At 38.3% G+C, this 24,167-nt stretch overlaps 1 protein-coding gene across 29 annotated transcripts in view; it reads right to left on the bottom strand.

Annotated features, from left to right (window-relative positions):
- Positions 1-24,167, bottom strand: part of celf2 (cugbp, Elav-like family member 2) — a 180,244-nt gene continuing 156,077 nt past the window's right edge. For 7 of the 29 annotated variants that reach the window (XM_055189930.2, XM_055189923.2, XM_055189935.2 and 4 more), the window contains 6 exons: positions 22,298-22,361; positions 19,010-19,144; positions 16,153-16,287; positions 10,221-10,418; positions 9,629-9,772; positions 1-7,175 (listed from right to left, as the gene is read on the bottom strand). In XM_055189930.2, coding sequence (XP_055045905.1) covers positions 7,048-7,175; positions 9,629-9,772; positions 10,221-10,418; positions 16,153-16,287; positions 19,010-19,144; positions 22,298-22,361 — 804 coding nt within the window. In that variant the 3' untranslated portion in view covers positions 1-7,047. The remainder of the gene's footprint in view (positions 7,176-9,628; positions 9,773-10,220; positions 10,419-16,152; positions 16,288-19,009; positions 19,145-22,297; positions 22,362-24,167) is intronic. The other 22 variants (XM_055189948.2, XM_055189946.2, XM_055189950.2 and 19 more) reach the window with 13 other exon arrangements.

Below are 24,167 nucleotides of genomic sequence, written 5' to 3'. Positions count from 1 at the left end.
TTAGGAAAAATGGTTTAATATCGGAGACAGAGGCAAAAAACTGCATCACACAACATACATTTACAAAAATAAGTCTGACTGTTCCAGCTACACAGTTAGGTTAACAGCAAAGACAGAGAAACCAGAAAAATCTAAACAGCTAAAAGCAAAGTCCTCAAATTACTTTTATCTCGTTGTCAAACTAATACATTTATCCACTGAAGGTGACTAAATACTTCTAAATCGTCTAATCGTCTTATCATGGTGACAGCACACAATACTCAACTAAATGAAACTTACCGCTGTTGTAAAGACTCTTTGTAAAGACAAACGGCATTACGTATTTATAAGCCAAATGGAAAACTCCCCGACCCTCTTTCCGTGAAAAGAAATAAACGAAAAGCAAATAGCGACGTGAAGAATAAAGAGGAGGCTAAAGATACCAAGCCAACGTTTTCTCCTAAAAAACTCTTTATATAGACATATATCAAAACCTAACGTTCTGGACGCCAGCTAGAAATCAAACTCGGGGACCAGTCGCTGTCGACCCCTGGCTGGGGTCGCGCAGCCTGTCGGATTTGTAGGTTTTTTTCCTTTAATTGCCAGTATAAAAAGTTCCACTGGTACAAAAGGCATAAGTACAATCAGTGATAGAAATAGGAAAGCCTGCTTTTTTTGTACTTTTTAAATTCCCATCCAATGACAGAAGTGTTGTCAAACAAACATGTATCACGCTTACATAATCCACTGAAATGCATTGACTTTGGCTTTTCTCAAGACAATACTTAAAACTATTTAAATCTTTATAGAATCAAACGAAATGATATTATTAATCTACAGACGACAAGCTTTTGTTACGGCACGTTAGATAAACACATACATTTTTCCAAAAAACTTGACATAAGCCAGAATGCAAAGAAACTACACATCATTTTTTTCTTTAAAATACAATTGTTAAATAGCACTTAAGAGAAAGAAATCAACAAAAGAAACAACAAACAGGTTTCAGATGCGTGTGGTGCGGTAAAACCCCTGAGTAAAGAGTCTCAGCAAGAACTCCTGCAAAGACTCGTGCGAGTTTGTGCTTTACTAAACATCTGGCGAATGTTTGTCTATATGTGTAGATGTCAAAACGTACCCTGTTTTTCTCAAGTCAGTAAAGTTGATTGTGATGAAGTGTGCTAAGCGAACGCAAAAACTAAAGCAGAAATTAACTAGCGATATTTACGAAGCCCCAATACTGAATTTACTGTAAAAATGATTTGTTGGTTCAACTTAAAATAGTAAGTAACCTGGTTGCCTTAACATTTAGAGTTCATTCAACTTAAAGTGCACCTATTTCATTGCTAAAAACAACGTTATTTTGTGTATTTGGTATAATACAATGTGTGCGTGTGGTTTATGGTGAAAAAAACACATTATTTTCCACATACTGTACATTTTTGTAGCTCCAGATATCCCTCTCTTCCTGAAATGCAGTGATTTTGTACAGAACTCATCGATTTGAAAAGCTCTGTCTCTGATTGGCCAGCTTATCTGTACGTTGTGAATACCTTTGACGTCAGTCGAAAATGTGACGCTCCTTACCATGTTTGAAAGATTCGCTTATGCAATGCTAACAGGAGTCCCAGGAAGTAAACTGTTGCCTACATCCGTGTGTTTGTTGTAGTCCAAGAAGAGATTTACGTTGGAGATGATAATTCGCTTCATCGTTTACTTTGGGGTTTGTACCTTTTGCATATAGTTAACATGTACTAATACACACTTAAATGTAAAATCGTGAATCGGACGATATGGTGCCAAAGAATGCATTGAAATAATATGTTAAATTGTTCTTTGATATTTACATAGAAGGTATGTAACTTTATTAAGTGCAAAAAATATCATTTTTACATTTCTGTTTACAACCCTAGGATTTGTCCTTTGAATCAAAATGGTCTATTTTTGCCCTATTTGGAAGGGTCATGAATAATAATAATAATGTTAAATGTTAGCATATAGCATTAATTAGCATGCAGCGCTTAGTCAGCTGTCACAACTTTATTTTTAGCATTTTAACAACTGTGTAATTTAATGTTGGGGACTGTGACATCACAGTCGGTGTTAAGTTGAGATTGGTCTGTTTTCACACCAGCCGCTTTTGAGGCATGAAAATCGCGTCTAGTTTGCGGCTTGAACATTTTGAGTTTACTTGCTTCATTCGCGCATGAAAGCCACGCGTGAAATTCTAGTCATTGAGACATTCACGCGGAAATTCGCGTCATGGGAGGGCCTTCCATAGGCTACTGCGACTCCGCTCGCTTCCTGTAATCACCTCACTACTAGAGCAAGCTCCTGATTGGTTAACGCGGTTCGTTTTTCCGTCAAAGTTTTTCGCGTCTACCGTGCCGCGCTAAATGCCTCATTCGCACAGCAAGACCTCCAGACGCGCGTCAAAGCGTTCACATTGACTTAACATTGAATTCACTCATGCTTCACGCCTCTACCGCGGCTGGTGTGTATGCAGCATTATTATTCATCTATGCCTTGGTAAATACAGTTTTTTATTCTATGGCACCTTTAAATATATTAGTTGACTCAAAAAAGTTGTGTAAAAATTGTTGAATTAAGTTGAATTAACTTAAAATTTTAAGGCAACCAGATAACTTCCTTTTTTAAAGCCGAACCAACTTTTTTTACAGCGTTAAGTCAAACGAATCAAAATGCATGACTTTGATTCTCTACAAAGATCTTGCGGATGAGGTTTTCAATGTGAATTTATTGGAGGGGGTAACCAGTAAGCGTACTGACTCGCCTGCAAGACTGGGTAAGAAAAGTCGTCGTCAGTTTTAATACTGCATGTTACGCTGTGCTAATGCGCATGTGCTTTTTTGTGTGCTAGTGATTTGGCAATGAGATGTAAACTGACCGACTCTAACTTCCCAATACAAAACTGCTTCAGTACGGTGAAACATACGTTCTTTGGGCCTCATTCATGAAACGTATCAAATTAATTATATAGAAATCCGAACAAATCTTGTATATTAACGCACTGTAAGAACGCAATTTACTAAAGAATGAAACGAACGATTTTTACAAATTTGTTTTGCTTGTGCTTTATGAAAGTAGGCCTCCTTTATCTAAAGTTTCCTTTTTCTAATAACGTGGACACATAGAGGTCAAACGACCAATCGCATGTACGCGTTTAAACATTCACACAGACACACAAACCCTTGGCACACGTTTTAAATGTGCAGCAAAGTATTCCAGCCCACTAATACTGATCGACACGTTAAGGCAACGGCAGAGCTTGGGTAGAAAATAGTGCTATAGAGCGAAGTAAACGGCATTGACGGGGCTGCCTGTAAACTACGTTTGTAAACAATATTTATATGGGCTGTATGGAGAAAGCTGTGTAAACGTCTACAGGCGCTATCGAATAATGTGGATCATGCTGAACAACTTTGGCTTCAGGACGGGTTTGCTCAAAATAGTCCCGATAAAGGCAGCACAAAGCAAGACTACACTGAGATGTTCATTGTTTAATGAAACGTTACGTAGCGTAGTACAGCTACTGTTTATGATGTTTTTCACTCCTGATTCATAATTAAAATATTGTCACGCATAAATTGTTCAATCACATATAACACATCAGACGACTCTGTCCGAATAAATAACGCTGTAAATAATGATGTAAGTGGACCCCTAATGTGTGTATGTGTATTTAAGGAGATCTGCTGAGACTCAATCCCAGGGGCTCACATACACACACCGTCAAAGAAAAGAGGGTTGTGAGGTCAACCTTTAGCACAGGTGTGTGTATGCGTGCATGTGTGTGCATATGTGCTTACCTGTGAATGTGCGTGCATGCGTGTGCATGTGCTTGTGAGAGAGATTATGACACATGGGCACTTTTTACATCTTTACAAAGAAAGAAAACCAAAGAAAAGCAAAAAACATGAACAGTTTCAGGCAACAAGACCACAGAAGAGCAAGTTAACAACCTTTTTTAAATCTATATCTTTAAATATGAGGGTTCCATACAAAACACTTACGTAATAAAATACCCATGTTATCAAATAATTTCACAAGTAAAACACTGAAGCTGTAGGCAGGATGTACCGTCAGAATTTGGCACTAAATTCCACTCATCTTGTTTTTTCTTTATAAGAAAAAAATCACATTTTGCTGAACAACATAACACATCTAAATATTGTTTCCCACAATAGAAAGAAATAATATAATGACATAGATGCTTCACAAGCCGACACTGTAAATTTTTATAGAGCTAATTACCCAACAAGAAATTTAGCAAAGAGGGACTCCTATCAAAAAAGAAAAACAAAACAAAACAAACAAACAAACAAAAAAATAATAAAAATAAAAACGTAGTAGTAATCGTAATTATGAAAGGCTTTGTCTATTGTTCAAGTAAATTGATTTTTAGTCTTCTCTTTAAAAACATGAGACAAATAAGACTGTTAGACTTGATGAAACCACGACTTTATCCACGAAAAGCACCGACGGGACCGCGGGTTACACAAACTCTGTTTTTTCCTCTATACATTTAAACAGTATAAAATATAGGTCATTTCATGTGCATTTAAACCACGGATTGTCTAACTGTAAGTCAGTTCAGCAAAAGGTGTGACACGTAGGTAGCATTTCCCCCCAAACAGGGCAACCTTGTTTTTTTTTATTTTTTTAATACCTTTACTACTCTAGAAAAAGTGGTTTTATATACCTTTAATGAGAAATCAAGCCACTTAAAATGGCCTTAAAAAACTTTACACTGCCTGAAAAATGTAAAAACCAGAGAGATTCTAATATCGATCAGACAGTTTTTATATTAAAACTGTGTGGAAGTAGTCTATTTTGTTTAGAAACCGGCGTAGGTTTCTTACGGTAGGCCTCAAATTAAGAGTCGTGCCGACAGTAAGTCCCAACGCCAATCCCTGTATTGAGCGTTCAAGTTTACTTTAAATGAATAAAAAAAGACACAAGAGAGAGAGAGAGAAAAACAAAATCTGACAAATAAAACAAAAAATTTAAATGCAAATATTCGTAATTGTTTTGCCACAGGATTTATTTATTTTTTTGTTGTTTTTTCTGTTTTCTTAAAATGATGCTCTGGTTATGTTAGTAAATATATTCTGTCTCTAGAGAGTGAATGCAGCGTTTTCACATTATTATTATTATTATTTTTTCTTTCATTTCTCCTTTCCTTCCCTCCCTCGCTCCCTCCCTCACCAGTTAATAAAAACAAATAAAACAACAACACCAACAACAACAACAAAAAAAAAACAACAACAGGAAAAAGCTCAAAATGAGGTCACATGCGAAAAATTTCCAGGCTAAGATCAAAGTTCAGAGATCAGTAGAAGGAGACCAGGTTATGATCAGGAGAACTCAGAAAGACATCAGAAACAATGACGGGACGATGAGACTTTTTTTGTACGCCACGTAGACATGCTAGGCAAACGATGAGCATAGAGTCATGGAGATGAGTTCTAGGAAAGAAAACGGGAGAGGAGAGTTACACACACAGCTCCGGCACACAACTAACATCATTAAACCATGAGAACAACAAACAAACGAAACGAAACAAAACAGACAACAGCAGCAGCGCTATTATCCAGCAATTTTATCGACTTTTTTTTGTGTTGTACGATACATGTAATTCAAATAGATAGCAAACACGTACACGTAAATGAGGCAAACACACACTCTTGATCTCCTCCGTAGAAACACACACACACCCAAACGTATCCATCCGATTCAAGACCGCAGATGGATCGCTGTTTGGGAGAAACTATTGTTGTTTTTTGGGGGGAAGTGTACAAACAAAAACAAAACGAAATGAAGAGTTTTCCACTACTCATGACAGAAGAAAGAAAAGAAGAGAGAGCCGAGACAAGATATGACAGGAACGTGATGGATGGGATTGTGATGGCGAGAGAGAGAGCGAGAGAAAAGAGAAAGAAAAATAAGATAAAGAGAGGGGTTTTGCATGTGATTTTACGTTCTTGTCACACAGCAAGTTTTGTGATTTATAAGACTACTGGACCAGGCGCTGAACACAACTTTCTGAACCCAATAACTTAAAAGATAATAAATAAAGTCCTTTACTTCAGAGGCAGTAGAAATTTGTATAAAAATAGAACTGCATTTTTTTACAAATAAAATTTACAGGCCTGTGGCTTTCTGCGATTTAAATGTTTTTTTTTCTTTCGATAGACATCAAGTTTTCATTCCCCACCCCTCCACACAGAACCTAGAATGCTTTATTTATTTTAACAGATCAAAATCTTTTTTTATGCTCTACACAAATTCTGTTGGACAAAGACCACAATCATCTGACGCATAAATGTAATATTTTTTTTTTCACAAAAAAACCCAAACAAACAAGCAAATAACAAAACCTTACGGAAATAAAAAAAAATCGAATGGAAATAAAAATCACTGAACATTTGACGGCAAGATTTTTTTGAGGAAGCTGTTTAGGCAGTTGATGCCGTTGACTACAGAGAGGCCACAGCGGGTTTAACCCTTTCCTCTCTAGTGCCAGCGGGCCAAGGGTTCGAAGGAGCAGCAAAGCCCTGAACCGACACCAGAGGTCAAAGGGCAAAGTTTAATGTGCATATTGGTGCTTTAATCATATCGGAACCTTCTCTACTTGTCCTTACAAGCCTCAGGTTCGCAAAGAGAAAGAAATAATACTTCATACATTGTTCCTTTCTGCTGTTGTTCATCATAGAATGTATAAATATTTACCAAACAAAAAATAGTTTACACATGACTCAAATGAAATAAATTCGACCATTAATAGCTGTTCATCCATCGCAAGTCATAAAAAAAACATAATGGCAGAAATGGAAGCGTTCATGTGGAAAAAGACAAAATAATACTGTTATTAATCAAATCAAAAACAAGCTGAAAGAAGGTTACGGGAGAGTGGCTCCCTCTGGTCGTCAAAGGGTGAAAATCCCCCTCGTGCCCCCCCTCCCCCCGGAGTCCCAGTTTGGTAACCGTGGCAGCAGTGGGGACTTACCCTAGCAGTGTAAAATGAGAGAGGGCCTAGTGCTAAGATCAGTACGGTTTGCTGTCGTTCTTTGAGCGCTTAAGCTGGACTTTGAGGCGCTTCATGCCGATCTGAAACCCGTTCATTGCCTGAATTGCAGCCTGTGCTGACACAGGATTGTCATAACTGACGAAACCTGCGGAGGAAAATAGGTCCCACTTTATATTAGATTTTTACTTGCATAAGAACGTATACAATGTAACTATTACGTACACTCTTGACCCTACCATTAACAGGACAACATATGAGTGCACAATATAGTTTAAATGTTTTTTCTTATGTAAACTATTCAGATTGACTCCAGTGAAATGTTTAGACATATTTATTAAATGTGACCATGGACTACAAAACCAGTCGTAAGTTGCATGGGTCTATTTGTAGAAAAAGCCAAAAATATGGGTCAAATAAAAAAAAATATGGCAAAAATCATTAGGATATTATGTAAAGATATTTTGTACATTTCCTACCACAAATATATAAAAACTGTATTTTGTGAGTGGATGCAGTGAAATCGCAAACAAAATTGGCCAGAAACTCATCTACAAACGTCACTCGTTGCTCTTTGGGTTTTTCCCATTCAAGTTGTCTTTTATTGGGGCTGTCAAAAGATTAATCACGATCAATCGCATACAAAATAAAAGTTTGTTTTTATATAATATATGTCTGTGCACTGTAATTCTTTTGTACCTATAAATACACACACACACATGCATGTACAGTATGTATTTAAGAAACATACGTGTGTGTGTATGTGTATATATATGTGTATATGTGTGTGTGGTGCTGGGCATAGATTAATCTAGATTAATCTTGTACAAAATAAATGTATTTTTTTGCATATTTTTATACATTGTATAATATATGAGTTTGTGCTGTGTGTAATTATTATATATATTGTATATATATAAATACACATTCATGTATGTATTTGAGAAACATTTACATGTGTATATATATTTATTTATATTCTTATATATTATATATTATATACAATACAAAATTGATATATAAACAAAACATTTCATATATATGTTTCATATAAATGTATATGTATGTGTGTGTGTTTAAATATACATAATATTTAGACACAGCACAAACTCATATATTATGCAAATAATTACTTTTATTTTGTATGAGATTAATCTATGCCCAGCACTAATATATATAAATAAAAAATATATGTAAAAAATATATTTTAAAAAATGTATGTGTGTATTTATATATACATAAAAATTACAAACTATACAAACTTTTATTTTGTATGTGATTAATCGTGATTAATCTATGACAGCGCTAGTTTTTATGTATTTAGTCCGCAATGTCATTACAGCAATAAGCCAGTAGAGAGCGCTAAAACAAACCTTTTTATCAGTAATATGCTTTGCTAAGGACTTAATTTGGACTTTAAATGCAATCTTCTGAATATTTAGATATTTTTGCACCCCCAGAGTACAGATTTTGAAATCGTTGTATCCGACCAAACATCGTTGTATCCTATACTAAAAAACCATACATCAATGGAAAGCTTATTTATTTAGCTTTCAGGTGATGTATAAATCTTAATTGAACCCTTACGACTGATTTTGTGGTCCAGGGTCACAAATGGCATTAAAGAGTCAATCATAGTTCATTTCATAAAAACTCCCTAAATGACTTCAATACAACATAAAAGTAGCATAAAAAGTATTTAGACTTAGCATAAAATTGTTTATTAAAGGCGGGGTGCACGATTTTTGAAAAACGCTTTGGAAAAGGGAGTCGGTCAGAATACCAAAACACACTTGTAGCCAATCAGCAGTAAGGGGCGTGTCTACTAACCAACATCATTGCCGGGGATGCCCATGTATGGGGCGGGTCTATCAAAAGAAGGTCCAGATTCTATTGGGGTAGGGGCGTGTTTGTTTAGGTGATTTCAAATGTCAACATTGGTTTTCAGATATCATGCACCCCGCCTTTAAAAAACAGCTTTTTTAAACGGTCTACTAAATATTTGTGCCAAAAATGCAATACATTTTTTGTACATAGTGTGTAAACAGCTATGCAAAATAGGGCTCTCCTGATTTTGCCAAGTGGTTGATGTCCTCAGGGCAACATTATATTGACCCCAGGAAAACATTTCAGTCAACCAACAGATTTCAGAAATACATTTACAGGTTTTTTTTCCAAGTTTAAGCTTACAACCAAGATTAGCTGCTTCTAAAACATTGTTTATCACTCATTTCCCTCTGATTTTAAGGTTCAGGTATGGTTAGGATCGGGGTGGGTTTAGGTTTTATTTACAAAAATGTTGTCTTTGGGTCAATACAATATGTTGCCCTGAGGACATCTCTCGTTTGGCAAAATCAGCTTGAGCACAAATAGCATTAGAGTCAGTTAAATATGTGTTTTTGGATCCAAATTTGAACATTTTTGAACATTATGTGTGTGTGTGATATACAGACCATTAATCTATTCCTCACAGCCATGCTTTCATTCAAATAAAGGTCAACAACAGTGATACCATTTAAGTAGATTATTGGCATGTCTCCTTAAATTCTGTGCTGTTCTTAACATTAGCATGTATGCGTTTGTATATCAGTGGTTTCATACCAAAGCACTTGCTCAGATTGGTCTGTTTGTCAATAAAGACTTTGGCAGACACCACATTTCCGAAAGGCATGAACATCTGTAGGATGTCCTGGTCCCCAAACTCCTGTGGCAGGTGGTAGATGAACAGGTTGGCCCCTTCAGGTCCTGCTCCATACACACAAAACACATGTACACATTCGATGAACAAGCCAGAACTACGGCACCACATCAAAAGAGAAGTCAGCAAAGGGATGGTTTTGTTTAAAAGTAGGCATTGTAGCTTTAAATTTAAAAAAATATTTAACAGTGAAACTCCAAAATTCAGTAATGCATAGTTCAGTCTTTGTAACACATTTGGTGTTTAAAAACAATTCTCTGAATGACTTTACACGCTTGTAACTGGTAACAATAATGGTTGCTTATTCATTTGTTTAGCTTTTTCTTTAGGACTATCTGCAAACCTATCATTAAAAACACTTGACATGCTTCGATTAAAAAATGCAACCCTCACCACATAAGCTAAACAAACAGCAGGAGCTCTCTGTAGCACGTTTACATTAGATAATTAAAATATGATGGAAAGCAAACGTGCGTCCCATGTTTATGTTCATACCCTCTTTCTGGCTTCCCGCAGCGCTCTGTTGCTGCAGTAGAGACTGGCTGTAGAGGGTGGGCAGGGCGGCAGCCGCGTACTGTTGGATCCCTGAGTAGGCCTGCGTGAGAGCGTCCATGGGCCCGGCCGACCCGTTACTCAGGCCCGTGCTGCCCAGCCCGCCGTTCAAAGCTGCCATACCTGAGAGCATGTGAGCAACTTTACATAAAACCCAACAATAAAGAAAAAAGAAGTGCTCTTACTCGTTAGCGTTTGGACTCGGGGTGTGTTTCTACAATACAGCACAACACACACACACACACACACAAATACACACAAGACGCTAACGTAGAAACTACGACAGTGGACAGACAAACAAAACCTGTTAGGACGATATACGATATAAACGCCACCCACCACGCACACACATATAAACATATAAACACAACTTAAGATGCATAATATGCTGACCAGTGTATGCAAATGAGGAGCACGGCCTACGCATGCAGACTGTGTCACAATAGCATCACTAAACGATCACCACGGCGACCCTCAGACACACAGAAACATCTGACCAATCACCTTCTAAACCTCACACAGCGAAATTATTGTCAGCAATCTTGGCTGTATGAAGGGGTTGTGGGGAAACGTCAAACTACTTTAATAAAATACAACAAATGCATCCATTGCATGCGAAACCCCTGACTGCGGAAACAGATGCGCGTGTGCTCCAGGGAGCAACTCCTGTTAGTAAACATATGGAAAGCATCACCGCACAATTTTTTTGTCGTTCCACCGGCAGGTTTTACTTTGTTTTTTTGAAACCTGTTTAGCTGTGATCTTGTTTAGTAATGGCTGTAATGATTTACACTAATACTTTACACATTGTTACACAACAGCACCATTTAATTTGTATTTTAACTTGATCTCGCATGAATTTATGGACCGTAGGGTGCATACACACTAAAGTTTACACTGCATCAAATTAAAAGGATAGTTCACACTAAACGTTGTCATTATTTGCTTACACTCATGTCTTGCGATCCCTCTGTGTCTTTCTTTGTTCTTCAGAACCCAATAGCAGTTTTGGGTTTTTGGTTATGTTACAACCCTATCATTTGTCTGTGGAAAGTGTTTGTTTATGTTTAACCCCATTCACACAGCATATTGATCCCAGAAGATCTCCGTAAAATTGGCAGAAAGGCTTAATTAATGGGATCCATAGATATTGGGGGTTCAAATGACATAAAGGTAGGTAAATAATGACAATTAGAAAATAATTAGAAAAAGTTTTTGGGTGACTATCCCTTTAAATACAGGGTTTACCCCAAATAAAGGACCTAAATCGTTGTCCTGTTCAAAAGCATAATGATGGTTCAGTTTTTTGAACCAACAACCTTCTGGTTACCAGCTCTGAGCCTTAACAACTAAGCCTTGCCAAAACTCCCATATTAACATCCAGTGCTGTAAACACACAAATTCAGAATCCACAAACAAACTCTTTGCAAATACGCAAACATAGACTAGAATACTTAGTCAATGCTTTATAACTGTATAATATCATACATCCTTTAAAGTATATTTCACCCCAAAATAAAAATTTCCCACATTTTACTCACCCTTAACCATCCTGTATGTGACTTTCTTCTTTCAGCCAAACCCAGTCAGAGTTATATTAAATAACATCCTGGCTCTTTTATAATTTTATAATGGCATTAGATAGTGCCCCATTTTTAAAGCGCGGTTATTAAAGGAAGAGTCTACCTATTTTCAATATTAAAATATGTTATTACCTTAACTAAGAATTGTTGATACATCCCTTTATCATCTGTGTGCGTGCACGTAAGCGCTGGAGCGCGCTGCGACGCTTCGATAGCATTTAGCTTAGCCCCATTCATTCAATGGTACCATTCAGAGACAAAGCCAGAAGCGACCAAACACATCAACGTTTTTCCTATTTAAGACGAGTAGTTATACGAGCAAGTTTGGTGGTACAAAATAAAAAGTAGCGCTTTTCTAATCGGATTTAAAAGAGGAACTATATTTTATGGCGTAATAGCACTTTTGGGAGTACCTCGACTCGGCGCAGTAACACCCTACCTCTCCCATTATGAGAGTGAGAAGGGGAGCGGACTTTTCAGGCGAGTCGAAGTACTTCCAAAAGTGCTATTACGCCATAAAATATAGTTCCTCTTTTAAATCCGCTTAGAAAAGCGCTACGTTTTATTTTGTACCACCAAACTTGCTCGTATAACTACTCGTCTTAAATAGGAAAAACGTTGATGTGTTTGGTCACTTCTAACTTTATCTCTAAATGGTACCATTGAATGAATGGGGCTAAGCTAAATGCTATCGAAGCGTCGCAGCGCGCTCCAGCGCCCACGCGCACGCACACAGACGACAGAGGGATGCACCAACAACTCCCAGCCAAGGCAATAACATATTTCAATACTGAAAATGAGTAGACTATTCCCCTAACTATTTCCTCGCCTTTGACGAGTTATCTCGTCAATTAAGAGAAAACATTTGCATAAAAAAAGTGTTCCTGATGAATTTTTATGTTAATCTACAATACCGCAATTATCCTCTAGATGGCACACTTACCCAATTTATGAAAAAGATGAAGCTAAAATGTTATTTACTAATTTTAAACTCTGTGTATGTTTTGATAATCGTTCTGAATCTGATCTCTAACAAAATTCCTTCACAAAAATGTACTTATTTCAGCTTTTTGTTAAAAAATATTTTTAAAGAAAAATACGCATATTTAAGAGTTTATAATCAGAGAACAAAATATAGATAGGATGAAAGTTTGTTTGTCTGTTCCTTCATTTGATATATTTGTATGTTTATATATTTTTAGAAGAAATTTTTCCTGGAAGGCATTTTGTGAAAATCACAAAAAATGCTTGCGGGCAACTTTTCAAAAAATGGCTGGCGGGGAATGAGTTAAATGTCTTCCGAAGTAAAGCAATGGGTTTTGGAAATTCGGTTCAGCGGCATTGGCAGCCGGTAACTTTTTTCGAGGGCACACGATGCGAAGCTCGTCACAACATGGTTTTAGCCCATCATGTGTGTGGCTCATCATGTCAAAACACGTGTTCGGCGCGTCATGTAAACCATGTGCATCATGCGTCTCGTCAAAATAAGCGCCCGCCGCAGATGCGTCCAAAGGGTTTATAATAAAAGTGACACTCGCGTTTGCCAGATACTCGCATAATCTCATGTGTTTTATTAGAGTTTAGTGTTAAGGGAGTGTGTCTTGCGTGTATTTTGTGATATTTTATCATAAACCCTTTGGACGCGTATGCAGCAGGCACATACTTTGACGAAACGCATGATGCACACAATGCAACGAACACATATTTTGAAATGACGAGCAACAGACGTGACACTCCGAACACATATTTTGAATTTGCGCCCCTCAGAAGAGAAGTCACCGGCCGACACTGGTCAGCGGTCAGCTTTCTACCTGACCTCAATAGTCAGGCCATAGTATAAAAGTAAAAAAAATAAATGTTTCCTTAGAAAAACCCATCGCTTTGAGTCGAAATACTGAAAGAATAAAGTCATATATATGGCTTGATGATGAGTAAAATACGGGCACATTTTCATTTTGGGGTGAACTATTCCTTTAACATGCAATTAAAGTTACTGTAGTGGTCATAAACCTTAGTAGAAATCTACAGAGGAAGTTATGGACTTGAAATGTCATTAATGCAGATGTGTTATTACTCAATTAGCTCAATATAAATATATCAACCGTCAACATGCTTAGCAATATTCGCATAAAACTCTTGGCTTGTTGAGACATGGTGACCTTAAAGTACCTGTGTCGCGTTTAAGTTGCATTATATTACACATTTTGTAATGCAACAGCAAAGTGCGATTATGTATGTGTGTGTGTTTATAAAGACTGATTCATGACTATTTACTGACTGGCCTTTTGGCTTGACGGCCTGGAAACAATAAATGATGAGCGAAGTGCTTGGACGGTCAGCTCCCCTCATTTATCCAGCAATAATTACAATACTGACCTTTTATATTCAATTATACTATACAGCCTTTTAAATGAGCAGAGTGTGCGTGTGAGCGTGTGCAAGAGAGTCATTTGAATGAATTTAAACTGTAGGCATTCTGTTGGAGAGAGGTTGATTTATAAAACTAGAAACCTGGCTAAAAGGTCACCGGTGAAGATGGAGATTTTGCCTGTGTGCCGGCACGCTGACATATACACATGCACGGACCGCAGTGATCTTTATCTAGCCTATTCATAGTAATTACACTTCACAACGCCTATTAGGTATATTCGGATAACACCTCCGGAGTAACCGACCGCCGTTTATTACAAACAGACATGGCCTAGTCAACTAAGAGAAAACATACATACACAAACAACAGCGACAAAACAAGTGCACGTCTATAGAAACACCCAGAGAGCAATGATGTAGCGGTGTGTTAGCGTGTGAAGATGTGGCCTGATTTGAATAATGAAACATTTTACAGTTCACACATACAGATTTAATATATTAGCAAAAATACTGAAATTTACTGTGCACATGTACAGTAGCCCAAATAAGTATTGGTACAATTACACTCACCTAAAGGATTATTAGGTACACCATACTAATACTGTGTTTGACCCCCTTTCGCCTTCAGAACTGCCTTAATTCTACGTGGCATTGATTAAACAAGGTGCTGAAAGCATTCTTTAGAAATGTTGGCCCATATTGATAGGATAGCATCTTGCAGTTGATGGAGATTTGTAGGATGCACATCTAGGGCCCGTTCCACCACATCCCAAAGATGCTCTATTGGGTTGAGATCTGGTGACTGTGGGGGCCATTTTAGTACAGTGAACTCAATGTCATTTGAAAAAATTCAAGCTTTGTGACATGACATGGTGCATTATCCTGCTGGAAGTAGCCATCAGAGGGTACATGGTGGTCATAAAAGGTTGGACATGGTCAGAAACAATGCTCAGGTAGGCTGTGGCATTTAAACGATTCCCAATTGGCACTAAGGGGCCTAAAGTGTGCCAAGAAAACATCCCCCACACCATTACACCACCACTAGCAGCCTTCACAGTGGTAACAAGGAATGATCGATCCATGTTCTAATTCTGTTTACGCCAAATTCTGACTCTACCATCTGAATGTCTCAATATAAATCGAGACTCATCAGACCAGGCAACATTTTCCAGTCTTCAATTGTCCAATTTTGGTGAGCTTATGCAAATTGTAGCATCTTTTTCCTATTTGTAGTGGAGATGAGTGGTACCCGGTGGGGTCTTCTGCTGTTGTAGCAAATCCGCCTCAAGGTCGTGCGTGTTTTGGCTTCACAAATGCTTTGCTGCATACCTCTGTGGTTATTTCAGTCAAAGTTGCAAAGTCCCTTTTCACAGCATTCTTTGTAAACCCTAGAAATGGTTGTGCGTGAAAATCCCAGTAACTAATCAGATTACACCCCTACATGCATTGAAGCAACTGCCATGTGATTGTTTGATAAGATAATTGCATTAATGAGAAATTGAATGGGTGTTCCTAATAATTCTTTAGGTGAGTGTACGTCACACAAGTGTACGCATGTCATTTGATTAAGTAGCAACAAGCACAAGTTTGATGTATGATTGCTTACTATATAGGCAAAATTTGGCTGTTACGAACAATATAAATGATTTGACTCCATACATCCACTAAAAATAAACTTTTTTCTCTCATACGCTTAGCATGGCCGACTGTACTTCTTGGGGCTACTGTACACCCAAAACACTTTTTGACGTAAACCCAGAGAGATGCCCTTACTTTTAAGTTTAGACAGAATAAACATCAATGTAAATGCTGATTATGTGTGTGTGAGTGCAAAAGTGGGCATCTCTATGAGTGGCAGGCGGCTGGTATGAGGTAATGTTGCATGGCTTGAGATGGAGAGGCTGATGAACGGTAGTACTCACTGTTGACGCTACCTGCTAGTGCATTTATGTTATTGAGGCCCACGGTGGCCCCGGCCAGGCCCTGCAGTGTGCCAAGAGAACCAAGCGAACCCATCGAACCCATGGCAGCCGCGCTAGAGTTTGCCGTGGAACCTGCTGTGGGGAAAGGAAGGACGAGCAGAAAGGAGAGACAGATGGAGAGAGAAAAAAGAGAGATGTTTGAATGTACAGATAAAGTCACAGGTGATGATGGAATGCTTAAAGCTCCGACTGACACACGCTGGCTTTGATGGGGGTACACAGAGGGGATGATGGATAGATGGGCAACATCTCGGTTATTCGTGATGATTTGCTGCTGATGTAAAGTTATGGGTAACACTTTATTGTGCAGTGCCTTTGTTATAACAGTAAATCATGCAGAGCAATTACCTTAATGGTAACCCTAAAGTAAGTACAGGATGTTAATAAATATTACTCCTTAATTAAACACTATAACAAGGACACCTTACGATGAAGTGTAACCAAATTATGACATTGTAAACGCTAGCATGACTTTAATGCGAGTTTTATTTGGCCATTACGTTTCCTAATTGGACTCATTTTGATTTCAAACTGTAATTTAACTCTTTGTTTGCATCAGCGCTTTAAGTCATCTTGTGGCAGTTTTTATGTATTATGAAGCGTAGGGGTGCACCGATATATCGGCTGATGATGCTTGCTATGCTTCTCAATGAATTACAGTGAAATGCCGCTACATCCAAATGCCAGGGGGCGCTCTCGTGCAGAAACCCAATATGCGCTGTAGACGAAGAACCACACACACACAGCTATACTTCAAACCTTTTCAGGTATTTTCATGATAATAAAGAATATATATATACTGTAATGATTATGTTTGAATGTTAAGGAAGCGTTCACATCAAACGCGAATTCAACAATTTGCGTAAGTAGATTACATACATATTCAATGTAAAGACACGAATAGACACGAACTCACACGGGGCAATGCAAATGACGTGATTGCCGCGCTATTCGCCTCAAACGCGTATTTGCGCAAGTTGAAAATATTCAACTTAAGCAAAAAATTCATATGACACAAAGTTAAATCCTGCTTTGCGTTTGGTGTGTATGCAGCATTAAAGTGTCTTTTATACGATATATAATGATAAAAACTGTATGTATTTTTGTACTGTTCAAAATATATTTCTTGTTTGTGGTACCTTATTAAACAATTACAAAACAGTCCCGCTAACCGTACAAAAATATATGTATATATTTTTTAAGGCAAATGCACGTAAATACAGATATGTGACCCTGGACCAGTCATGAGGGTCAATTTTTGAGAAGAATAAATAATCTGATTAAATAAGCTTTCCATTGATTTATGGTTTGATAAGATAGTTCTTGGCCTAATTTGAAAATCTAAAATCTGAAGGTGCAAAAAAAAACAAATTATTGAAAAATTACCTTTAAAGTTGTCCAAAAGTCCTTTGCAACACATATTATTAATGATAAATAAACTTTTAATATATATACAGTAGGTAATTTTTTAAGATATATTCATGGAACATGATCTTTACTTAAAGGGATAGTTCATCTTAAAATTAAATGTAATGTAATGTTTAATGGCGGGTTGCGAAACCACTCCACAGGTGCACACCGCCACCTACTGTATCGGGAGCCCCGTATCGTGTATATGCGCCCTCATGCCCTGCATCCGATACAGTAGGTGGCGGTATACAGCTATGAAGTTGTTTCGCAACCCGCCATTAAACATTACACGAATAAGCCGGTGATGTGTACGCGTGTATTGCTTTGGAGATAGTGTTGTATTAGAGGTAAAAAAAAATATACAAATACTGTTTGGTTTCTCGCACAAACCGATCGTTTAGTGTCTTAGGTCATCGAAGTGTAGTCACGAGCCGCAAGTTTAATTTGGATTTGTTACCATTCACTTGCATTATATGACTGACAGACTGAAACGGTTGGAGTTAAAAATCTACATTTGTGTTCTACTGAAGAAACAAAGTCACCTACATCCCGGATGGCATGGAGGTAAGCTGATAAACATAAAAATGTCATTTTAAGATGAACTATCCCTTTAATATCCTTGTGATTTCTGGCATAAAAAATACAATGTATGTATTGTTTGCTACTGCTACACATATACCTGTGGACTTAAGACTTAAGTTGTGTGGTCCAGGGTCACATATTGTCCCAAGATAACAGGTGAACAGATTAATGGATTTTATAGACTGATAAATAAATATGATACATATTTGATTCCCAAAAAATATCAGTTTCAATTAGTTGGTCTTGCAGCAACAAACAAGACAAGGCATGACAATGAAGATTATTCCAATGAGAATAAATCCAGGTGCAGATCAATATAATCCCAACAAAGCAGCTCCCGGGACACAGAATGTCATTCAGAGCAAAAAAAATAAAGAGAAAATTCAAGCTGTTCATCTATAACTTGCATAACATCCAGTGCCTCATTTGAACAAATGCAAGTCTGAAAGAAAATTAGCAAAGAGTTGCGAAGCGAGACACAGTGATGCTAATCTAACTGTAGAACAATATGCCACACTTATACATGTCTCTTCAAAATGAGTAACGCAAAGTCACCACCGCACTCATCTAAACACAACAAACATAACCAGTAACCCATGATTACAACGCAGCACCAAAACACTTTGCACACAAACGCACACATATACACAACATGAAGGTTTTGTCATGGAAAACTTATAAATGAAACATTAACGGACTTGACTACAACGTATGAGGGGGACAACGATGCTACGATAGTGATGATACCGCTATCAACGATGATGGTGATGATGATGATGATAGCGATGGGATGGCCTCTGGTTACCTGGGCTGGCCAGGGCTCCCAGGGACCCTGTGCTGGAGGTCAGGGCGTTAGCGGTGGACGGGCTAGCTGAGCTCTGTGCTGCAGCCGCTGCTGCTGCGAGAGTGGCCAGATTCTGCAACTGCAGCGCATTCATACCTGAAGAGAAAGAAAGTGTCAGTGTGTGCATGCGTTTGTTTACCACGCATGTTAAAATCAAGAAGGGAACTACATTTGCGTATGTAGATGCATTTCTATTTAAAGTGTACGTGACTTAGAAATTATGTAAGGCAGAATTTTAAAGATGACTCTAGATAAGCGTGCTTGTGGTGCGGCTACACGAAGTGGCCTGTAGCCGAAAAGGACAGAGATTGGAAGCGGCACAACAGGAAAATGCACAGCATGTGTCGTATATACACGCTAGATGTATATACTCCATACTACGAGGAAGGACGCACACACAGAAAAACACGCACATGAGAATCACAGTGTTGAACAGGTGCAGACAGAGTCAATTATAGAAATGTAGAGTCTGTCAACTGAGACTGAAAACTGTGACTACAGCATCTGGCACGATCGTGATAAACCTTTTTGTTTTTCCAGGCTTCTCGCTTTAAATCACAGGAGTAGCGTGTCATTTGGATTGGTCAGGCAGCGCTCTGGGGACGCCATGGTTGTCTGCCCTCTCCATCTACGAACCAATGCACGGGCAGTGCATTAGGAGTCTAATTAGCACATCACAGAAGGTGATTAGAGGCATTAAATGTACCTCTAATCGTAAAACAAAGCCCAGGTCATGACACCCAGACAGCGATAGTGCCGTGACTTGTTATAGATCAAGGTAAGCATGATGTGCTTCTATTTTGCAGCATATTTTGAAGGGAAAATTTAACAAGAAGGCACGTTGAGTCGTATTTGGATTGTTTGTGATGGAGGGGTTAAAAAGTACTGGTATCCGTGATGTTGGATACAAAAGAAAGTTGGTACAATACCATCAAAGATTACAAGGTAGACATCCGACCAATGAATTGCTCAATTTGGAATGTAATAAAAAAAGTTAAGGCCAGAAAGTGAATTTGGATCTCTTATTGACTGTTGGGAGGTCAGACAGAAAGATTGCGGTGCATACAAAAATGGACTTTCAAGAAGAGGGCACTTGTCCTTCTGAATAAAGCGGAAAAGGAATCGAGTTTTGGCCCACAAGTGTAAGAAAATGGGCATTGGGTTTTGGCAAAAATGTGAATTTTGTAGTTGGGTACTTCTGCTAGTTTGCGTGTGCATGTGTGTGATCGAGACCGATCCATGCAGTATGTTCACACCATCTCTACAGACTGTGAGGAGAGAGGGAGGTGTCAGGAGAGGTGGCGCTGGCTCTCACTGAATGTTCAGCATGTGTAATGGAGCTCCTTATGGCTCATAACTCCACCCACAGCACAGACACAGCAGATGTCAGCTGTATATATCGGCTGCCAATCATAGACGGTTGCCAGGCGACAGATGGAGAAGCCTAAAGATTTCACAATTCATTTGAGAAAAGCCTTCAAAATCCTGTTGAGTTTGAGAGCTCCTGTCGAGTTGAACTTCAAGTGGTGTCCGCATGCACACTTACGCAGACTGTTGTGTGTATTTGGTACTGGATTGAGATCAGAAGACCGTCTACAATGGACTTCTGTTTATTTTTTGGTTTTGTGCCACCTTGATAGGGAACAGAACATTAGGGACTGAAACTATACCGAAGTGCTTCTGTACATTTCAACCTGAGCCTAACCTTTATAAGGGGCACATCCAGACCACCAGGTCTAAAATACGGCACCAGATCTTTTCACGGATTCAACAATATGAATGTGAGTACATGAAGGCGAAATTTACATTTTATTTGCAAGCTGTTACTTTGATCCGGTACTGAAGCACTGCTTTATAATTCTGTATATAATCTGCACCTGTAATAACCAACCACAGCGCCCCCCTTCCCACCAATTCGTGGGCAACTACCATTCATTTTCATGAATAAACAGCTTAATTAAAATAGCTGTATTTTTCGAATATATTCCTTAAAAAATGCTAAATGAATTCAGTTGTTATGGTAATGTGGAGATATCTCGCTATTTAATTGTGAGGTGGCAGCTGCCGCTGGTTTGGCTTGTTGCGAACTTGACTCTCGCTGAGAGGCTGTCACAGATGCGCGGCTGAACCTAAACAAGATCTTCCAGAACTTTCTTCATAATGATAAACAAAACCACCGCAATCCCGCTCAACCTCTCCACGAGAGCCTACATTAATGAGGAAGCCACTCTCTTGTGTGCAAAACTGTTGTCCTAGGGGAAGGCTTTAGGAGATAAAGGCACTCATCCTACACACACTATAAGCCATTTTGGATGCTAATACGTTCTCTCTCTCTTTCATCCTTAGCAGCTGCAATTAGGCGAGAGCTTGTGCTATAAATATTTCACTTTCCTTGAAGGCCTGGCAGCTTGGAAACAAGACCACAATTAAGACCTGACAACAATGCACACAGGGAACATTACGCAAAAGACAGCGGAAATGGAAAAGAGGAGGAAAGAAAACTAAGCGAGGAGAAACTGTGAGTGATTTAAGAATAAAATAAATAAAATAAATTGGACAACACCACACAGCTGTCTAACAGTGGGAGTACAGTAAACAGCAGACCACTGGCTGAGGTTGAAAACTCTTAATCATATTCCAGGGTGCTAAACCAACTCAGCATGAAGAAATAATATCATGTCATGTTGCTTCCATATAAGAAATCCATGTTGTGTTGCTGTGGGTTTCTAGTAAATTTGACAGAATTCATGACAAATTGTGATGAGTATGCTTTTCAGATAAAGGCCATTTCGGTTCTTCTGTTCTTTGAGTAGTGGAAAAGTGAAAATGTGTAAAAGCCGAAGACATGTGATCTGGTCACCCATAACCCTTTCAGAGGACTGAAGATGAATTTGAAGATGAGACAAACTCTTCTTTCAAGGAACAAAAGAAGCTTTGACTCTCATCAGAATAGGTCTGGAAATAATGGATTTTATTCACAAGACTTGGTTCATCTTCACATTTTGACACGCATTCACACATACACTCCCAGACAAACAGTTGCTTCCAAGTGTGCTCGACACTTGGACTCTGCAAAGTGCTAAACTTTGAGACAACTTCGGAATGTTCTCAGCCTAACCCCTGCTGATTTTGTATCTATGTTATGTCATCCAAAGCTTGGTTAAATGGTTTAGTGGAGGAATGGGGGTTTAGTTAAGGAGCTACAATGGGGCTAGTTGGGTTAACACAGATCTGAGATCAGTATCTCACCTGCCATTTGTTGAATACCACTGAACGCTCCTAGGTTACTGGAGGAGGTCGCTTGTTGGAGCAACTAGAAGAAACAGAAGAAAAACAAGATTAAGTCACAACCGCCAATATACTTTAACTTGGTATGATGACTATACACGGATAATGTATTAAGGAGGTGGTATTAGCTAAATATAGATGATTGTTGTTTTCTTATATATTCTGTGAAATGATACTATAACGCAGTCTGTCAACAGTAAAGCATCACAACAGCCTCAATCTTTCAGGACAGTGGTATACCCCAAGTAATAGGTGTGGGCCCGCTCTAATTTGTTTAGCAAAATGTTTAAGAGTAGTAAACTTAAAGGATTAGTCCATTTTCTTTAAAAAAATCCAGATAATTATATACATTTATATATATCCAGATAATGTCATCCAAAATGTTTATGTCTTTCTTTGTTCAGTCAGGAAGAAATTATGTTTTTTGAAGAAAACATTCCAGGACTTTTCCACTTTAATGGACCCCAAAACTTAACAGTTTCAATGCAGTTCAAAATTGCAGTTCCAAAGGACTCCAAACGATCTCAAACGAGGCACAAGGGTCTTATCTAGCAAAACGATTGTCATTTTTGGGAAGAAAAATTTAAAATATGCACTTTTAAACCACAACTTCTCGTCTTCCTTCGGTCCTGTGATGCGTCAGCGCGACCTCACGTAATACGCAATCACGTCAAGAGGTCACGGATGACGTATCGAAACTACGCCCCAGTGTTTACAAGTATGGAGAAAGAGGACCGTTCCAATGTTGTTGTATGTCGAATGATACAAATTAATGTCGTTGTGTCAGTTTATTGTTTAAAATGGTCCGCAAATGTGCATTTCATATATGTAACACGTGACCTTTCGACGTCATTACGCAATTACGTGAGGTCGGAGGAAGAAGAGAAGTTGTGGTTTAAAAGTGCATATTTTTTATTTTTCTTGCCAAAAATGACAATCGCTTCGCTGGGTGGGACCCTTGTGCCTCGTTTGGGATCGTTTAGAGTCCTTTGAAGCTCCGTTAAAACTGCAATTTTGGACTGCATTGAAGCTGTTGAGTGTTGAGGTCCATTGAAGTTCATTAAAATGAGAAAAATCCTGAAATGTTTTCCTCAAAAAACATAATTTCTTCTCGACCGAACAAAGAAAGACATCAACATTTTGGATGACAAGGTGGTGCGTAAATGATCTGTATTTTTTAAAGAAAATTGACTAATCCTTTAAACTCTGACAAACATCTGCAATCCATGCAAGTTTTCTTATTACAATTCCACAGGTTACAACAGAAACTGATATTAAATTTTTTTCTTTACTGTATCATGATTTGCTCAGTTAGAAAAATGGTTATCAAACTCAACAACTTTGCACCAACAAGAAATAATGCTAACTGTAGAGAGTTGCTTAAAGGAATAATTTGTGATTTGTAATAACTCAACTATATTGCTGAGAGTAAAAATACAGTGCAGAACAGTATTACACCTGAAAGGCACTTCTAGGTATGACTTAAACATTGAGTGCCACTGAAAACTTTCATGCTAAAAGTCGCCTGTCAGTTCTGCTGGCGGTGTGTTGCTGTGCTGGCCAGTGTCTGCACATGAAAGGGAGTGGAAAGGCGACTCTAAATGGTACTACAGGATTAGGATGACATTGAACTAGCCCATCAGACTTCATAAAAGCTAAAAGCTAGCCTCAACATGACGGGGAAATGGACATAAAGCTAAGTAGAAAGAAGAGAAATGGAGAAAAGGAAAAATGACCCTGTCCCAATGCTCTTAAATGGTCCGACTGTCCTTATAGACAAAAACTAAAGCAAATGAACATTGAATGTTACCACCATGTTCTGTCCACTTTA

The sequence above is a fragment of the Misgurnus anguillicaudatus genome, chromosome 1, assembly GCF_027580225.2.
Source record: "Misgurnus anguillicaudatus chromosome 1, ASM2758022v2, whole genome shotgun sequence".
In the NCBI taxonomy this organism is placed as follows: Eukaryota; Metazoa; Chordata; class Actinopteri; order Cypriniformes; family Cobitidae; genus Misgurnus; species Misgurnus anguillicaudatus.
The sequence above is the reverse complement of the archived record's forward strand: the minus strand, read 5'-3'. Positions and strand labels throughout refer to the sequence as shown.